Source organism: Chrysemys picta, chromosome 6 (genome assembly GCF_011386835.1).
Source record: "Chrysemys picta bellii isolate R12L10 chromosome 6, ASM1138683v2, whole genome shotgun sequence".
Classification (NCBI taxonomy): Eukaryota; Metazoa; Chordata; order Testudines; family Emydidae; genus Chrysemys; species Chrysemys picta.
The window spans coordinates 110,770,837-110,788,517 of NC_088796.1; the positions used below are offsets into that span (position 1 = coordinate 110,770,837).

General features: G+C 47.4%; 1 protein-coding gene across 3 annotated transcripts in view; it reads right to left on the reverse strand.

The window, feature by feature from the left end:
* The window catches only part of UHRF2 (ubiquitin like with PHD and ring finger domains 2), a 172,753-nt gene extending 155,484 nt beyond the window's left edge, over window positions 1-17,269 (reverse strand). For all 3 annotated transcript variants that reach the window (XR_010588899.1, XM_065550543.1, XM_065550542.1), the window contains exon 1: window positions 16,743-17,269. Coding sequence is in view for 2 of the 3 variants with exons in the window: in XM_065550543.1 (XP_065406615.1) it covers window positions 16,743-16,895 (153 nt within the window). In the remaining variant the exon portion in view is untranslated. The remainder of the gene's footprint in view (window positions 1-16,742) is intronic.
* Between the last annotated feature and the right edge of the window lie 412 nt (window positions 17,270-17,681).

A 17,681-nucleotide genomic window follows, 5' to 3' on the forward strand; every position in this document is an offset into this window, starting at 1 on the left:
ACAGTACTAATCCAGCTGGACCTTTGGGCTCTTGCAACTACCACAATCTAACAAATTATAGCTGGAGCTGATAGTGCTACCTATGGTTATAGTTGGCAAATGCTTCCCACTTTAAGACCCTGTTTTCAGTTGCTTAAAACTTAGCTAAATTTTAACTAGCTAAGATGAAGTTTCCCCATGCTGGCTCTCTGCCTGAGGCAAAAAAAAATAAAAATTAAAAACGAGGAGTACTTGTGGCACCTTAGAGACTAACAAATTTATTTGGGCATAAGCTTTCATGGGCTAAAACCCACTTCATCAGATTCATGGAATGGAAAATACAGTAGACACGTATATATACTCACTCAGTACATGAAAAGATGGGAGTTGCCTTACCAGGAGGGGGAGGGGGAAGAAACAGTGCTAATGAGACAATTCAATTAAAGTGGAAGTGGGCTATTCTCAACAGTAGAATACCAAGGGAGAAAAAAAATCACTTTTGTAGTGGTAATGAAGGCAATGTAATCAGGGTGGCCCATTTCAAATAGTTGACAAGAATATGTGAGTAACAACAGGGGGAAATTAGTATGGGGAAAATTAATTTCTGTAGTGACCCATCCACTCCGTCTTTATTCAGGCCTAATTTGATGGTGTCCGGTTTGCAAATTAATTCCAGTTCTGCAGTTTCTCATTGTAGACTGTTTTTTTAATTTTTTTTGTTGAAGAACTGCCAATTTTTAAGTCTGTTATTGAGTGTCCAGGGATACTGAAGAGTTCTCAGACTGGTTTTGAATGTTGTAATTCTTGACGTCTGATTTGTATCCATTTATTCTTTTGCGTATAGACTGTCCAGTTTGGCCAATGTACATGGCAGAGGAGCATTGCTTGCACAATAGCATATATCACATTGGTAGATGTGCAAGTGAATAAGCCCCTAATGGCGTGGCTGATGTGGTTAGGTCCTATGATGGTGTCCCTTGAACGGATATGCGGACAGAGTTGGCAACAGGGTTTGTTGCAGGGATAGGTTCCTGGGTTAGTGTTTTTGTTGTGTGGTGTGTAGTTCCTAATGAGTATTTGCTTCAGGTTGGGGGGCTGTCTGTAAGCGAGGACTGGCCTGTCTCCCAAGGTCTGTGAGAGTGAGGGATCATCCTTCAGGATAGGTTGTAGATCCTTGATGATGCACTAGAGAGGTTTTAGTTGGGGGCTGAAGTTGACAGCTAGTGACATTGTGTTACTTTGTTGGGCCGGTCCTGTAGTAAGTGACTTCTGGGTACCCGCCTGGCTCTGTCAATCTGTTTCTTCACTTCTCCAGGCGGGTACTGTAGTTTTAAGAACGCTTGATAGAGATCCTGTAGGTGTTTGTCTCTGTCTAACAGATTGGAGCAAATGCGGCTGTATCTTAGAACTTGACTGTAGACAATGGATTGTGTGATGTGGTCTGGATGAAAGCTGGAGGCATATAGGTAAGTATAGGGTGGTGTTTATGTGACCATCACTTATTTGCACTGTAGCGCCCAGGAAGTGGATCTCTTGTGTGGACTTGTTGATGTCACTAGGCATAGCTACCAGGTAACTCGGGGGGGGAGGGGGTGTGGAATGCCATAAGTGCCGATGAAACCCCCCTGCTCTGGGTCTAAGTGAGCCACAGTAACTCCATCTTGTGAACTTTAACCAGCCTAAAAGCAGAATATGTAATGGTCAGCTTTTTTAGCACACAGCTGCAGTTTCGCTTACACTAGCAAAAGCAGTAGTGATAAGGAAGGAGGAGAGGGAGGGGGAAGTCTACTACGTCGAGGCCTACAAGGCCAAAGATAAACATGCGGACGGGAACTTTTCTAACATGCCACAATGTAGTGCCTACTGTAACTGCTGTTGGGAAGGGACGGGGAGAGGGGGAAACAGAATAAAAGCTTACACAAAACAGCTTGGAATATAAAATGGGAAACTTGCTTGTATTTGTTGCGCTTCTGATTTGAGAAATGCTGGTCTCCTGAGTGACTTTGAGATCTCGAATAAACTTGGTTTGCTTCTCCACCCTCGTGTGTCTATGCACACCGGGCAAAGAAGCCACTGTTGCCCCCCTCGGGCCCTCTGGGCTGGCAACAGACTGGTTCAGGCTGAGGTTGTTGAAATCCTGGTGGAATTCCTCAAAGGCTTCTTTCCCACGGCTTCAGATGATAATGATGTCATCAATGTAGCGCAAGTAGAGTAGGGGCTTTAGGAGACGAGCGCTGAGGAAGCGTTCTAAGTCAGCCATAAAATTGTTGGCATACTGTGGTGCCATGCGGGTACCCACAGCAGTGCTGCTGACTTGAAGGTATAAATTGTCCCCAAATCTGAAATAGTTGTGGGTGAGGACAAAGTCACAAAGTTCAGACACCAGGTTTGCTGTGACATTATCGGGGATACTGTTCCTGACAGCTTGTAGTCCATCTTTGTGTGGAATGTTGGTGTAGAGGGCTTCTACATCCATAGTGGCTAGGATGATGTTTTCTGGAAGACCACCAATGGATTGCAGTTTCCTCAGGAAGTCAGTGGTGTCTCGAAGATAGCTGGAAATACTGGTAGCGTAGGGCCTGAGGAGAGAGTCAACATGGCACCCTGCCAGCCGGATTGTCTGGCTAATGCCAGAGATGGAGCATCCAGGATTCCCAGGTTTACGGATCTTGGGGCTCTAGGGTTGTGTCTGTGTAGATTTGTTCCTGTGCTCCTTCAGGGAGTTTCTTGAGCAGATGGTGTAGTTTCTTTTGGTAACCTTCAGTGGGATCAGAGAATAATAGCCTATAGAATGTGGTGTTAAGAGAGTTGCCTAGCAGCTTCTTGTTCATATTCTGACCTACTCATGATGACAACAGCACCTCCTTTGTCAGCCTTTTTGATTATGATGTCAGAGTTGTTTCTGAGGCTGTGGATAGCGTTGTGTTCTGCACGGCTGAGGTTTTGGGGCAAGTGATGCTGCTTTTCCACAATTTCAGCCTGTGCACGTCGGCGAAAGCACTCTATGTAGAAGTCCAATCTGTTGTTTTGACCTTCAGGAGGAGTATTCTACTATTGAGAATAGCCCACTTCCACTTGAATTGTCTCATTAGCACTGACTCCCCCCCCCCCCCACCACACACACGCACACACACACACACACTTGGTAAGCCAACTCCCATCTTTGCATGTAGTGTGTACACACACACACACACACACACACACCCCTGTCTACTGTATTTTCCACTCCCTGCATCTGATGAAGTGGGTTTTAGCCCATGAAAGCTTATGCCCAAATAAATGTGTTAGTTTCTAAGGTGCCACAGTACTCGTTGTTGTTTTTGCTGATACAGACTAACACACCTACCATTCTGAAACCTGTCACCATGCAAGGCACTTTAAAAATAAAGTTTCAGCTAAAATGGGCAAGCAATTTCCAAAAACAAAATTAGGGGAAAATACAATAGTTCTCACAACCATTTCATTCAGAAGCTCTAGCCCATCCATGCTTTGGAGCAAGGACTGGAACTTGGAAAGGAAGAAGTCTGCCTCATGGTTGGGACAAGAGCTTTATGCTGTCTCCATGAAAATTCACCCAAGTTATGAGCCTTTGAAAATGTGTTTGCAAATGCTCAGTAGACTTAAGAGTTCGATAGATAGCATCTCAGGAGAACTTGTCTGCATAGTACATGTTCCAGCACAGGACTGCAGGGGCAGAGAACAGGACTTTCCCTAGAATTGTTCCTTCTGGCACCAATGGGTTGCTGTGGTGCCAGGCACCAAAACCGAGAGCAGGGAAGACAGTCTCTCCTGTACTCTCCACGCTCCTGCTGATAGAACCCAGGCTGCATGGAAGAAGCAGCCTTATTTTTATCCAACGGTGTAATGAGAAGGGTAGGTGGGTGTATAGAGAGCAGAGGAGGTGGGGCAGGATCACAGATTATATACTCTTGTGCCCCCAGCCTATCAATGCCTTCATTTTAAGTCTATCTGCTAACTTTCAGGAGCAAAGATTATGAGGGAGCTTTAGTTTTAACTTCACCTACTAACTCATTAACTATGAACTGCCTTGCCACCACTAAGATTTTACCTCTTGTTAAGTTACGCATTCGCTAATACATTAGCACGCCTTTCTTCCTATTGAAGTCAAAGCCCCATGTAGTTCTTCCCCCCCCCCCCCCGCCAATATGGCAGCAAGGTTAAGTTTTCATGGTTGATGGTTTCACAAATGCCCAATAGGTTGTAGTCTCAAGCAGCATCAGAATGAAGTTGAGATAGCTATGAGCCTCAAAGCAGCAATGGCAACATGGAAGCGTCTGCAGAATTATACTAAGACACAGTCTTGCCCGTGTTTACATTTGGAATATTTTCTTTGAAAGTGTTACAAACTGAACTTTATTGTAATTTTTTTTTCATTCTATAGTCCTGATCAAAAACACCACATCCCATAGCACAGGGGTTTCCAAACTGTGGGTTGCGACCCAGTACTGGGTTGCAGAATGTAAGGCACTGGGTCGTGGCGGCTCTGGTCAGCACTGCGGACTGGGCCATTAAAAGTCCTGTCGGCAGTGCTGCCTGGTTAAGGCAAGCTAGTCCCCATCTATTCTGACACCACGCTGCGCCCCGGAAGTGGCCACCAGCAGGTCCGGCTCGTAGGCGGGGGGCCCCAGGGCTCCATGTGCTACCCCCACCCCGAGCACCGGCTCCACACTCCCATTGGCTGGAAGGGGGGTGAAGAAAGGCGGGCAGTGCCTGCAGGTGAGAGCCGGACGGAGCCTCCTGCGCACCTCCGCCTAGGAGCCGGACCTGCTGCTGTCCGCTTCCAGGGCGCAGCACGGTCCACGGTGGCAGGACAGGCAGGAAGCCTGCCTCAGCACCGCCATTGCACCACTAACCGGGAGCCACCCGAGGTAACTTCACACCCCAATCCTCCTGCTCCAGACCTGAGCCCCCCCCCCCCCCACACACACCCCAAACCCCTCATCCCCAGACCCACCTCAGAGCCTGCACCCCCAGCCCAGAGCCCTGAACCCCTCCCACACCCCAACTCCCTGCCCCAGCCCAGAGCCCCCTCCCACACCCTGAACCCTTCATTCCCATCCCCACTTCACAGCCCTCACCCCCCAATCCTGAGCCCCTCCCACACCCCTCATCCCCAGCTCCATTGGGTCACGGGCATCAACAATTTTCTTCAACTGGGTCGCCACAAAATAAGCTTGAAAACCGCCTCTATAGCAGTATGCACAATTTCCTATCCTGCCACCCTACTTGCCTCAATCCTATACTGGAGATGTGTAAGGCCTGGTCTACACTAGTCGGTTATTTCGGAATTAGCCGAGTTTTTTTTTTTTTTTTTTTTTTTTTTTTTAATTAAAAGATTCCGTCCACACAACCAAACCATTTTTTTTTTCGATTTAAAGGGCTCTTTAATCCAATTTCTGTACTCCACCTCAGCAAGTGGAGTAGTGCTTAAATCGAGATCGCAATCCCGGGTTAAAGGTATTGTGGATGCAATTAGACGTTATTGGCCTCTGAGAGCTATCCCAGAATGCTCCCTTGTGACCGCTCTGGACAACACTCAACTCCAATGCACTAGCCAGGGGGGCAGGAAAAGCCCCGGGAACTTTTGAATTTCATTTCCTGTTTGGTCACCACCAGCACAGGTGACCATCAGCACAGTCCACCATCACAGGCGACTATGCAGAGTCCATATATCATACAGTCCCGGATTCACAGACGAGCTCCAGCATGGTCCAAATGGGAGACACTGGATTTAATTGCATGTTGGGGAGACAAATCTGTTATGGCAAAACTACATTCAAAAAAAGGGGAATGCAAATATATACACTAAAGTCTCCAGGACCATGACAAAGAGGCTACTCCAGGGACACAGAGCAATGTCATACAAAAATCAAGGAGCTCAGGCAAGTGTACCAAAAAGCCAGGGAGGCGAACGGGCATTCTGGGTCACAGCCCAATACATTCCGCTTCTACTGTGAGCTGCATGCAGTTATGGGGGGGGGGGGGGGTGACGCCACCACTACCCAACCACTGTCCGTCGACACTTGCAAGGGGGGGGCGAGTTGCACAGAGCGAGGAGGCTGAGTTTTTGGAGGACGAAGAGGAGGAGGACAGTGCATAGGTGCCAAGTGGGGAATCCGTTTTCCCCCCCTAGCCAGAAACTATTCTTAACACTGGAGCCAATAGCCTTCCCCCTGAGTCAGTGGCCCCCTGAGTGAGTGAGAGTGATCAGGGCCACGCAGCCGGGGGGGGGGGGGGGGGGGGGGGGGGCTGCTCGCATTTAGTTTAAAGGGCTCATCCCTGCTCAGAGCCAAACGGTGTGTGTGTGTGTGGGGGGGGGGGTGTTGTGTGAAGCAATCATCCCAGAGAGCCCGCAGGCCCCTCCTCTTATATGGCAAACCCACCAGGCATTGCTTGCTATGGGAAAGGGGGCCCAGCAGTTTGAAAGCATTGAAATGAATGAGGAAGAAGCAGAACGCCGTGTGATGAGAGCAGGCAGGATGCTATGGTCAAGCTCATAGGGGAGCAAACTGACACTGACATGCTGCACTGTATGGTGGATCAAATGCAGGAAAGGCAGCAAGACCAGACTGCCACTGCAGCCCCCGTATAACCGCCCTCCCTCCTCCCCAAGTTCCATAGCCTCCTCACCCAGACGCCCAAGAACACGAGGGGAGAGGCTACGGGGACCCACATACTCAACCCCAGAGGATCGCCCAAGCAGCAGAACGCTGGCATATGCGAACTTTTGATTTGGTTTCTGGACTTGTCCTTCCCTCCTCCTCCACACCCCTAACCCAATACTACCCCCCCTTCCCCAGTCTACCTTCTGATTTCTCTCAACGTGTTGTGCAATAAATAAAGAACGGTTTTTAAACAATTGTGACTTTATTTCATATTTTTTATATATATATTTAGTGGGTAACTTCTAACAAAACACAACTGTCACACCATATCCTGGCCAGTCATGAAACTGGCTTTCAAAGCTTCTCTGATGCGCAGCTCGCCCTGCTGTGCTCTTCTAATCGCCGTTGTCTGGCTGTGCGAAATTGGCAGCCAGGCGAGTTGCCTCAACCTCCAACCCCGCCATAAACGTCTCCCCCTTACTCTCACAGATATTGTGGAGCTGTCAAGGCTGGATCCCCACTTTGAACTTTAGGGTACAAATGTAGGGGCCTGCATGAAAACTTCTAAGCTTAACTACCAGCTTAGCTCTGGTTCGGCTGCCACCATTTCAATGGATTCCATTCCTGGGAAACCTTGAAAAACCTTCACCAAATCCCTGGTGAATACAAATCCAAACCCCTTGGATCTTAAAACAAGGAGAAATTAACCATTCCCCTCCTTCCTCCCACCAACTCCTGGTGAATCAAGATCCAAACCCCTTGGATCTTGAACAAGGAAAAATCAATCAGGTTCTTAAAAAGAAGGTTTTTAATTAAAGAAAAAGGTAAAAATCATCTCTGTAAAATCAGTATGGAAATTAACCTTACAGGGTAATCAAACTTAAAGAGCTCAGAGGACTCCCCTCTAGTCTCAGGTTCAAAGTACAGCAAACAAAGATAAACACTCTAGTAAAAGGTACATTTACAAGTTGAGAAAACAAAGGAAAACTAACACGCCTTGCCTTGCTATTTACTTACAAGTTTGAAATAGGAGAGACTTGTTTAGAAAGATGTGGAGAACCTGGATTGATGTCTGGTCCCTCTCAGTCCCGAGAACGAACACACTCCCAAACAAAGAACACAAACAAAAGCCTTCCCCCCCGCCCCCAAGATTTGAAAGTATCTTGTCCCCTTATTCGTCCTTTAGGTCAGATGCCAGCCAGGTTACCTGAGCTTCTTAACCCTTTACAGGGAAAAGGATTTTGGAGTCTCTGGCCAGGAGGGATTTTATAGTACTGTACACAGGACAGCTGTTACCCTTCCCTTTATAGTTATGACAGGAGCAAACAACAAGCAGCAATTACAATTGGAATATTGGTTGTGCTGAGATCTAACCGAGTCAGTAAACTGCGCCAGCGCCCTTCAAATGTCCAAAAGCACATTCTACCACCATTCTGCACTTGTTCAGCCTATAGTTGAACTGCTCCTTACTACTGTCCAGGGTGCCTGTGTACGGCTTCACGAGCCATGGCATTAAGGGGTAGGCTGGGTCCCCGAGGATAACTATAGGCATTTCAACATCCCCAACAGTAATTTTCTGGTTTGGGAAGTAAGTCCCTTCCTGCAGCTGTTCAAACAGACCAGAGTTCCTTAAGATGCGAGCGTCATGCACCTTTCCCTGCCACCCCACGTCGATGTAGGTGAAACGTCCCTTCTGATCCACCAGAGCTTGGAGCACCATGGAAAAGTACCCCTTGCGGTTTACGTACTGGCCGCCCTGGTGTGCCGGGGCCAAGATAGACTAAATGCATATCCCTATCGCCCCGCTGCAGTTAGGGAACCCCAGCGCATTAAAGCCATCCACAATGGTCTGACATTTCCCAAAGTCACTACCTTTGATAGCAGCTGGGGCACAGCAGCCCCCACAGTAGATTTGCCCATTCCAAACTGATTCCTGACTGACCGGTAGCTGTCAGGCTTTGCAAGCTTCCACTGTGCTATGGCCATTCGCTTCTCAACTGTGACAGCTGCTCTCATTTTGGTATCTTTGCGCTTCAGGGCAAGGGACAGCAAGTCACAAAGTTCCATGAAAGTGGCCCTACGCATACGAAAGTTTTGCAGCCACTGGGAATCATCCCAGATCTGCAACACTATACGGTCCCACCAGTCTGTGCTTGTTTCCCGGACCCAGAATCGGCGTTCCACAGCATGAACCTGGCCCAACACCACCATGATCTCCCAATCGCCACATGCCATGCTTCTAGGAACATCTGTGTCCATGTCCTCATCAGCATAGTCATCGCGCTGTTGTCACTTCCTCGGCAGGTTTTGCAGGTACTGCACATACTGCTGGATAATACGTGAGGTATTTACAATGATCAAAACTGCTGCTGAGATCTGCGCAGGCTCCATGCTTGCCGTGCTATGGCTCCTGCATGGGTAATCCTGGAAAAAGGGCGGGAAATGTAGGAGAGCTGTTCGGTTCAAGATGGCTGATAAAAGGCAGGAAATGGTTGTCTTCTGTAGCTTTCACGGAGGCAGGAGAGCAGAGTTTGCGGCGGAAGCTGTGCGGCTCAGTTCACGATAGCCAAAAAAGGTGGGAAATGGTTTGATAAAAGAGTAGATAGAAAGAAGAGAGGACGTGCAAGGTGGATTCATAGTACCAGGAGACAGGCAGTGCACCGTACTGCACCGTCTGCGGGCAGCATGGCATCTGCCGTAGCTTTCACGGAGGGAGGAGCGAGTGACGACACACCCAGAAACACCCGCGAGAATGTTTTTGCCCCCATCATGCACTGGGAGCTTAACCCAGAATTCCAATGGGCAGCGGGGACTGCAGGAAAGCTACCCACAGTGCACCACTCTGACATTCGATGCTAGCCTCGGTACTGTGAACGTACTCCGACGAATTCACGCGCTTTAGTGGGGACACACAACACCGAATGTATAAAATCGCTTCCAAAAATTCAAATAGAATAATTTTGAATTAATATTGTACTATGGACTGCAATTCCCTTCCATATTTGACCTCTGATAAGATCACCATAAAGGATGCCAATTTTGCTGATTGTTTCTGTAATATGGACAGATATCCACTAATCTCTCATGAGCCAAACAGCTCATGCAACAGTGAGATGCAAGTTAGTTTTCAGCCTAGATAAGATTTTAACCAGGAAACCGGACAATTAAATATCCCAAAACCAATCTCTCATACTGAAATAACCTTAGTATTTTGTGATCTGAAGTAATAACTCAAAGTAGGATACCATGTAAGTTTCAGTTGTACAAACCCAACTTTGCAGCAGGAATTTGTTTTAATTCCTGTGCAGACTTGTGGATCAGTTTAAGTTTTGTGGCAAGTTTTCAAGCTTAAACCTCAACATTTTTTACTGCTTGTTTTTCCAGAATTATAACTGAAGCTAGGGATCCCACAATGATCAGAGTTTGGTTCTTTGAAAATAGTTTACTGTATTTAGTTCTAAAAAAGTGTGCTGAGTAAGTCTATTGAAACCAAGATCTCCTTTACTTCCATTACAAAAACTTTTACTCGGGTATACAAGCATTTTGCCATTTCCTGTAAAATATTTTTGCAGTACAAATTGTTAGTAAGATATTCTCGAACTGTTAGTTATAATTATTTACAATAAACTTCAGTGCACACACAGGCCACAACCAATTTACTAAAATAAGGATTTTTGGAATATCAACAGTTCTATACAAATCAAATATGCTGTATTTGACAAAGAAAGCTATCTTACTGTTTTAAAGCAAAGAAGCAATTTATGCCTTTTAAAGTACAGGATTACCCATGTTACTCCAAGTGATTTTTTTTTTTAAATAAACACTACTGCAGTACTTCACCACAGAAAGGGAGGGGACTCAGATAATATTTCTTGCAATACAGATTCTGAATTGCTTTCTAGCTACATAGAGACCTGTAATAAATTGCCATGGCCAACTTCTGCAGACTCAAACATAAATCTGCAGAAAAGGACCTAGGGGTTACAGTGGACGAGAAGCTGGATCTGAGTTGACAGTGTGCCCTTGTTGCCAAGAAGGCTAACGGCATTTTGGGCTGTATAAGTAGGGGCATTGCCAGCAGATCGAGGGACGTGATCATTCCCCTCTGTTCGACACTGGTGAGGCCTCATCTGGAGTACTCTGTCCAGTTTTGGGCCCCACACTACAAGAAGGATGTGGAAAAATTGGAAAGAGTACAGCAGAGAGCAACAAAAATTATTAGGGGGCTGGAGCACATGACTTATGAGGAGAGGTTGAGGGAACTGGGATTGTTTAGTCTGCAGAAGAGAAGAATGAGGGGGGGATTTGATAGCTGCTTTCAACTACCTGAAAGGGGGTTCCAAAGAGGATCGATCTAGACTGTTCTCAGTGGTACCAGATGACAGAACAAGGAGTAATGGTCTCAAGTTGCAGTGGGGGAGGTTTAGGTTGGATATTAGGAAAAACTTTTGCACTAGGAGGGTGGTGAAGCACTGGAATGGGTTACCTAGGGAAGTGGTGGAATCTCCTTCCTTAGGACTTTCCTGCTTTTCCTCCTGAGGTCCCTTCCAACCCTGATATGCTATGATTCTATAACGGTAAGTAGGGATTTTGAGTTGCTTCTGCAGAAAAAAACTGTCATGCCACATTCCTCCTACATATCTGACCTTGAAAGGTACATTTTACATGTACTATACAGAGAAATTAGACCACATTACCCTCTCTTGGAAAGTAGCTGTTGAAAACATATACAGCCTTAACAGTATTACTTAAATATCCAAAGTTGGGCTTTTACGTAAAAAGCTAGCCTGAAAAGGTTTTCAGATTTTTTTCTGTTTACATGAGAAACTCAGATCCAGTCTTTGATGGAAGACTGACAGGAAGAAGTAAAATAGTGACACCCTGAGCCCAGGGTGAAAATTCAGTAATCAAAAGGAAAGGATATATTCATTGTTCAAAGCTTGTTCTCCTCCCCGCCCCCTTTCACATTTTGGACAAAGGGGGCCTTTCATGATTTTACACCCCAACCTTGTCCATTAAGCAGAGAAAGCTCACCATAAACAACAGACCTCACAGAAGTCCTCCAATAAAACCAGAAACACAAGACTTTACAGGCCTAACATTTAAGGTTAAACAAGCAGGAAAAATTGAACTCCCATCCAGGCTCTTTTCTAAGGCCAGGTCTACACTAACTCCCTAATTCGAATTATGGTACGCAACTTCAGCTACGTGAATAACGTAGCTGAAGTTCGAAGTACCTTAGTTCGAACTTACCTCGGTCCACATGCGGCAGGCAGGCTCCCCCCGTCAACTCCGCGGTACTCCTCTCATCTAGCTGGAGTACCGCAGTTGACGGCGAGCATTTCCGGGTTCGACTTATCGCATCCAGACAAGACGCGATAAGTCGAACCAGAAGTTCGATCGCTCGCCGCCGAACTACTGGGTAAGTGTAGACCTACCCTTAGGGTACATCTATACTTTCCTCCGGGTCCGGCGGTAAGCAAGCGATCTTCTGGGATCGATTTATTGCGTCTTGTCTAGACGTGGTAAATCGATCCCGGAAATGCTTGCCATCGACGCCGGTACTCCTGCTCCGCGAGAGGAGTACGCGGAGTCGATGGGGGAGCCTGCCTGCCGCGTGTGGACCCGTGGTAAATTCGAACAAAGATAGTTTGACTTCAGCTACGTGAATAACGTAGCTGAAGCTGCGTATCTTAGTTCGAAGTGGGGGGTTAGTGTGGACCAGCCCTAAGTCAGGGGCACAAAGGACTAGTTTTTTAAAAAGTCTTAAGACTTCATAAAACAGGAAGTTAGCAAGTAAGGAAGAACAAGGCAAGTCTGCAAAAATAACTACAGACTTCCTAAATATCTTGACATATTTCCTAGATTAGTCTCATTTAAGGAGTCCTAACTCTTTCACATTGCTGAGAGCCTTTATGAAGTGAGCCACAAGTGATAGACTGCAGCCATGAATACTGCCACATGTCCTTCTGTACAACACTGAATGCAGTAGAAATTCATGTTTGTACACAAATGTTTTAGTGTGAAACTTTAGCTGCTCAAAGGTTCAGTCCCCTGCTTAATTTTACTCCCTTTGTTACTACACATCGCAAAGGTCTAATGCTCTTGCCTAAAAGGGAAATGTGAGATGTCAAGAAGCAACAATAGCTAAGTTTATGGTAGCGTATGTGCCTGAATAGCATATATGGTAGCTTTGGGAAGTTTATCCTGAGAATGTGTGTCTCAAGGTGTAATGGACTAGTTTTTTCAGAACACGATACACTCATCCATTAACTGCTGAAACCAAGTGAACAAGAGACACTAACTCTTAAACTGAGCACAGTACATACATCCTCATGTTTCACAGCATATTCTTTAAGGGATAAAGTCTCTTCAATTTTCAGTTCCACATGCACAGCTGACAAACTAACTTCCAGCAGGAAAGGAGTTCAGAACCAGAATCTATTTGTTTGACCTCAAGTTAGTTTGTACATTCAAATTAAAAAATAGTAACTTCCACCACCTTGTCTTATAAAAAAAGTAACCAAGCTGTAAGTCATCCAGAATGTCAGATTAGCCACATAAGATTCAGTCACAATTCCCCTATTAACTCCACACTGCACGTTAATCGTACAGAACAGCAATATAAAATTCTGCACATGGGCAAGAGGCAGAGTTAAGCACTGTTTGAAAGTTGGTTTCCCTGATTTATGAGTTTTGAATTTCAGCTACCTTTTTTTTTTGTAAAAAGAGAGATGCTTATTTAGATTGTCTGCAAGTATACCTGCCATTTGTAAGGGGCCACCAGAAGAGCTCTTGACATATTTGCCAAATAAGTTATACCAATATGAATAACTATCAGTATAATTGCTGCCCCATTAGGGAGTTACACTGATTTAACTATCTTGGTTTCTAGGCAGAGTGAAATGGTATAAAAAACACTCTTTAGACAAGCCCTTATTGTTAGGCTACTTTCCTATGTATACATCTGACGAGACGAAGTGGGCACTCACCCACAAAAGCTTATGCTCCAATACATCTGTTAGTCTTAAAGGTGTCACAGGACTCTCTGTTGCTTTGTATGAACACGGTTTCTCAACTTTCCTTGTTCCTCCCATCTTGAGATAAATGATGGACACCCTCCTATTCGTATTTAAGGCCACCTCTGAGTCCATTCATAATTTACAAACAATGTGGCAGTTACAGCAATTGCTTACACAAAAGAGAAATATTAGGAAAGCATTACATCTAGTTCAGGGAGTATTAACGCAGTTTGGGTGCCCTCTTTTCCTACTACTAACTCCATCAGCCAGCTCTCTTCATTTAAATCAATCTAATCCCCAGCATAGAAGCAGCTAGGTCGACAGAAGATTTCTTCTGTAGACCCAGTCATCACCTCTCTTAGAGGTGGATGAACTACACAACAGGAAAAACCCCTTCTTGTCGATGTAGGAGCCATCTACACTATGCTGTTACAGCAGCACAGCTGCAGACTCAAAGCTGTGCCACTGTAGTGCAGACATATCCTTAATTCAGAGACCTCCTCTTTCAGTCCTCTGATATAAATTCTAGATTGGCAAGTGTCAAATCTAGACTGAATTCGATGAAGTTTAATTTTAGGGGAGAGAGAAAAAGTATATTACCAAATTTAAAAATGTGAGAAGTGTTAAAAAGCTTGCAATCAATCAAACTAAAAATTCAGATACAACTACAGCTTTACTGAGTATCATGCAGTGTCTCTTAAATTACTTTAAAAAGTAGAATTGCAAAGAGTTAATCACAGGCAGATTAGAAGACTTCAATTTTAATCTGTTGAGTTGAACAGGTGATGAAGGGAAGCAGCAGAGGAAGCCCGACTTTATTTCTGTAGGAGGACAACACAATCATGAGCAAGTGTGACCTTTGCTAAGGTAAACAAAGTTTAGGAGGCGCTACCCTGCTGTAAGCTTCTCCATTTTAAGAGCCAGTCTAGCAAAACTGAGATTTACTTTTCCACAACTATAGGAATAATGGAAGTTCTAATACAGATGGAGTCAGGCACTTTTACCAAGGGCCCTTTATGGATCTATAGCAATGAATGCCTACAGAGCTCTTGCTTTTGTTTTGTAGGGGGGGGGGGGGGGGAGGAGGCAGCCATAGTAGCACAGGGCGGAAATAAAGAGAGGTAAAGGGGGGGGGGGGGAAATCAAGGTGGAAACAAAAGCTGTGACTTTCTGCTCTAACCAGCCCTGTGTCCCTGCAATCAACAAGCCAGACCCCAATCTCCCCTTCAGGAAGTGGGTAGATGTATTGACATCAACATGACTGAAAGAAAGGTCAAACTGACGCCAACTCTGCCCACTTCTAACTGCTCCAAGCTCTGCTTCAGCTTCTGGCTTCACAATTATTATTATAACTTTAATCCTCAAGTAAAATTTTAACTTCCAGATTAACATTCCTGCCATAGGAATTGCAATCTTTATATAGCATCTTTCACAGACATTTCCTCACTCCATGGAGCACTAGATACAGAAAAACATGTTAAAGGTCACCTGTTGATGACAAATATTATATCCAATTCGTTATGACTACTTCTACTATTCACACTAATACATATCTAATCTGTTAAATTTAAAGTTTAATTTTAGAGACAGATAACCTGGCCATAGTGGTTAGAGCCACACTGAATCCAGTGGTAGCCCAGACTACTCTATTAAAAAAAAGGAGATTCAACCACACTGAAGTGTACATCTCTGGTGCCATCACATCCAACCTCCCTTTCCTTTTGTCTTTTATGCCCTTCCTCTACTATTCTTGCAGCATTCTGATTACCTCATTTACCACTACCCTATGTCTATATGATGATGATAGCATCTACAGCTATAGCCACGGACACAGGCAGGTCCTCTTTGGACACAGCAATACCTAGCATTGCTCTAGCCCGGGGTAGGCAACTTATGGCACACATGCCAAAGGCGGCACGCGAGTTGATTTTCAGTGGCACTCACACTGCCGAGTCCTGGCCACCAGTTTGGGGAGTCTCTGGATTTTAATTTAATTGTAAATGAAGCTTCTTAAACATTTTAAAAACCTTATTTACTTTACATACAACAATAGTTTAGTTATATATTATAGACTTATAGAAAGAGGCCTTCTAAAAATGTTAAAATGTATTACTGGCACCCAAAACCTTAAATTAGAGTAAATAAATGAAGACTCGGCACACCACTTCGGAAAGGTTGCCGACCCCTGCTCTAGCCACAGCATAGCTCACAAAAAGTTTTTTAAGCATGGTATTGACGAACTGTTCAACCCAGGGACAGCTGATGCAAGTGGTATGACACCAGTAAGCACTGGTACCTTGTCTGGGGTAGCTCTCCCACTGGAGAAGCGGCAACTGCGGGAAGTTTAGGAGGTGGGGGAAGAGAAGGGCTAGTGCAGACAAGGTGCAAAAGTCCAGCTGGGGCAAGCTATGCTCAGGCTTATTCAGTTCGTGCATGTGAAACTAAAGCCAAGGCGGGTAAGAGGCGACTTCTTGGAGCCCCCCGTACCCACGTGGTCTAGTCACGTGCGCCGCCCCCCCCCCCATTGTGCAGCACGGCCCCCCACCCCCAAGAGAGGGGAGGGTTCATAGCCAGGCCCAACCGTTCCACAAAACCGTTAATCCTTGGCGCGAGGCCGGGGAGGCGAGACCCCCACCTCGCTCAGGCGCACGCCCCCGCTCCCCCTCCCCGCGCCACATACACACGTGCGGGGCCTGAAAGCGGCGCTCCGCCCTGGAAGCCGCTTTTCTACACAGCCGGGGGAGGCGCCTCCCCTGCTGAAGCCAACGGGGACGCCAAGGGGGAAGCCTCGAGGAGCCGCCGCGTCTCCTCCCATCCCCGGGCACGGCAGGGGGGAGGCGCGAGGCTGTCCAGCTGGGAAAGCAAACACAAAGGAGTCGGTCCGACACCTTCTCCTCCCGGGGACGCCGCCCGGCCCCTGGGTCGGCAGAGCCGTAGGAAGGGGGAGCCGGGCTGCTCGGCTTCTCCTGCCCCTCACGCTGCCCTAGGCCCAGCGAGAGCGAGTAAACAAAAGCCGGAGCCGGCGGCTCGCATGGCCGGGCAGCCCGGAGCGCCGCCCCCGGGCACACAAAGAGCGCGGGGGGTGGCGGCAGGTATGGGGGCGTTCCCGCCTCACCTGCTTGCCCCGGTAGAAGAGGCGCTGCCGCTCGGGGCTCACTCGGAAGCTCTCCTGGATTTTCTCCCGCAGACACTCTATCTTGGTGAGGCGGCTCAGGTCGTCGATGGTCTGGGTCTCGGTGCCGTCTATGGTGCGGACCTGGATCCACATGGTGCGCGGCTGCCGGCCGCTCGGGAGGCTGCCGGCCGTGGCTCCCGCCCGCTCTCCGGCTGCGTGGGGGGCGGGGGCGCCTCTGCCGCTTCTTTGTTTTGGCTCAGCGGGGCAGGATTGTAAAGCCGCGGTGCAGCCCGAGCCTCCCGGGCCGTCGGCCTCGCTCACAGGGGCGAGGAGACCAGACCCCCGCCCCCGTCGGCCCGAGGGCGCCCGCAGCGACGTGTAAGCGAGGCCGCGAGCAGCACAATAAGCAGAAGCGTCCGGAGCGAACCGCCGCAGCCAGGGCTAACGGGCACCGCCGGGAGCCATGTCCGAGCCCCGGGGAGTGTTTACCAGCAGCTACCGCTCTCACATGGAGGTCACGGCGCCAAGGCTGATATCGCGAGAGTCTCCCGCTTCCCCTCTCCCCTCCCCCGCCGGCTTAAAGAGACCACAACAACAACATCCAGGAGGCAGGGCTGACGCGCCCCCTCCGCCTTCGCCGCCCGCCCACTTCCCGGTTCGCCAATACGGCCTTACGCCCCGCCCCCAGCGCGTTGCCCGCCAGCCCCCTTTTCCCGCCCTGGGTCTGACAAGCTGAGGGGTCGCGCGGTGACGAGTCTTTCGCCTTGTCACGACGGGAGCCTGCGACTTGTCTCAGTCCGGGGGACCTAGAAGTGTTAAGGTTCATCTCAGCTTCATTGTTAAAGGAAGAACGTAAGAGCTGGGTCTACAGGGATCCTGCGCCCAAAGCTGTGCTAGCAGCATAGAAAACAATTGTAGCCCTTGAGGGGCACACCAAAC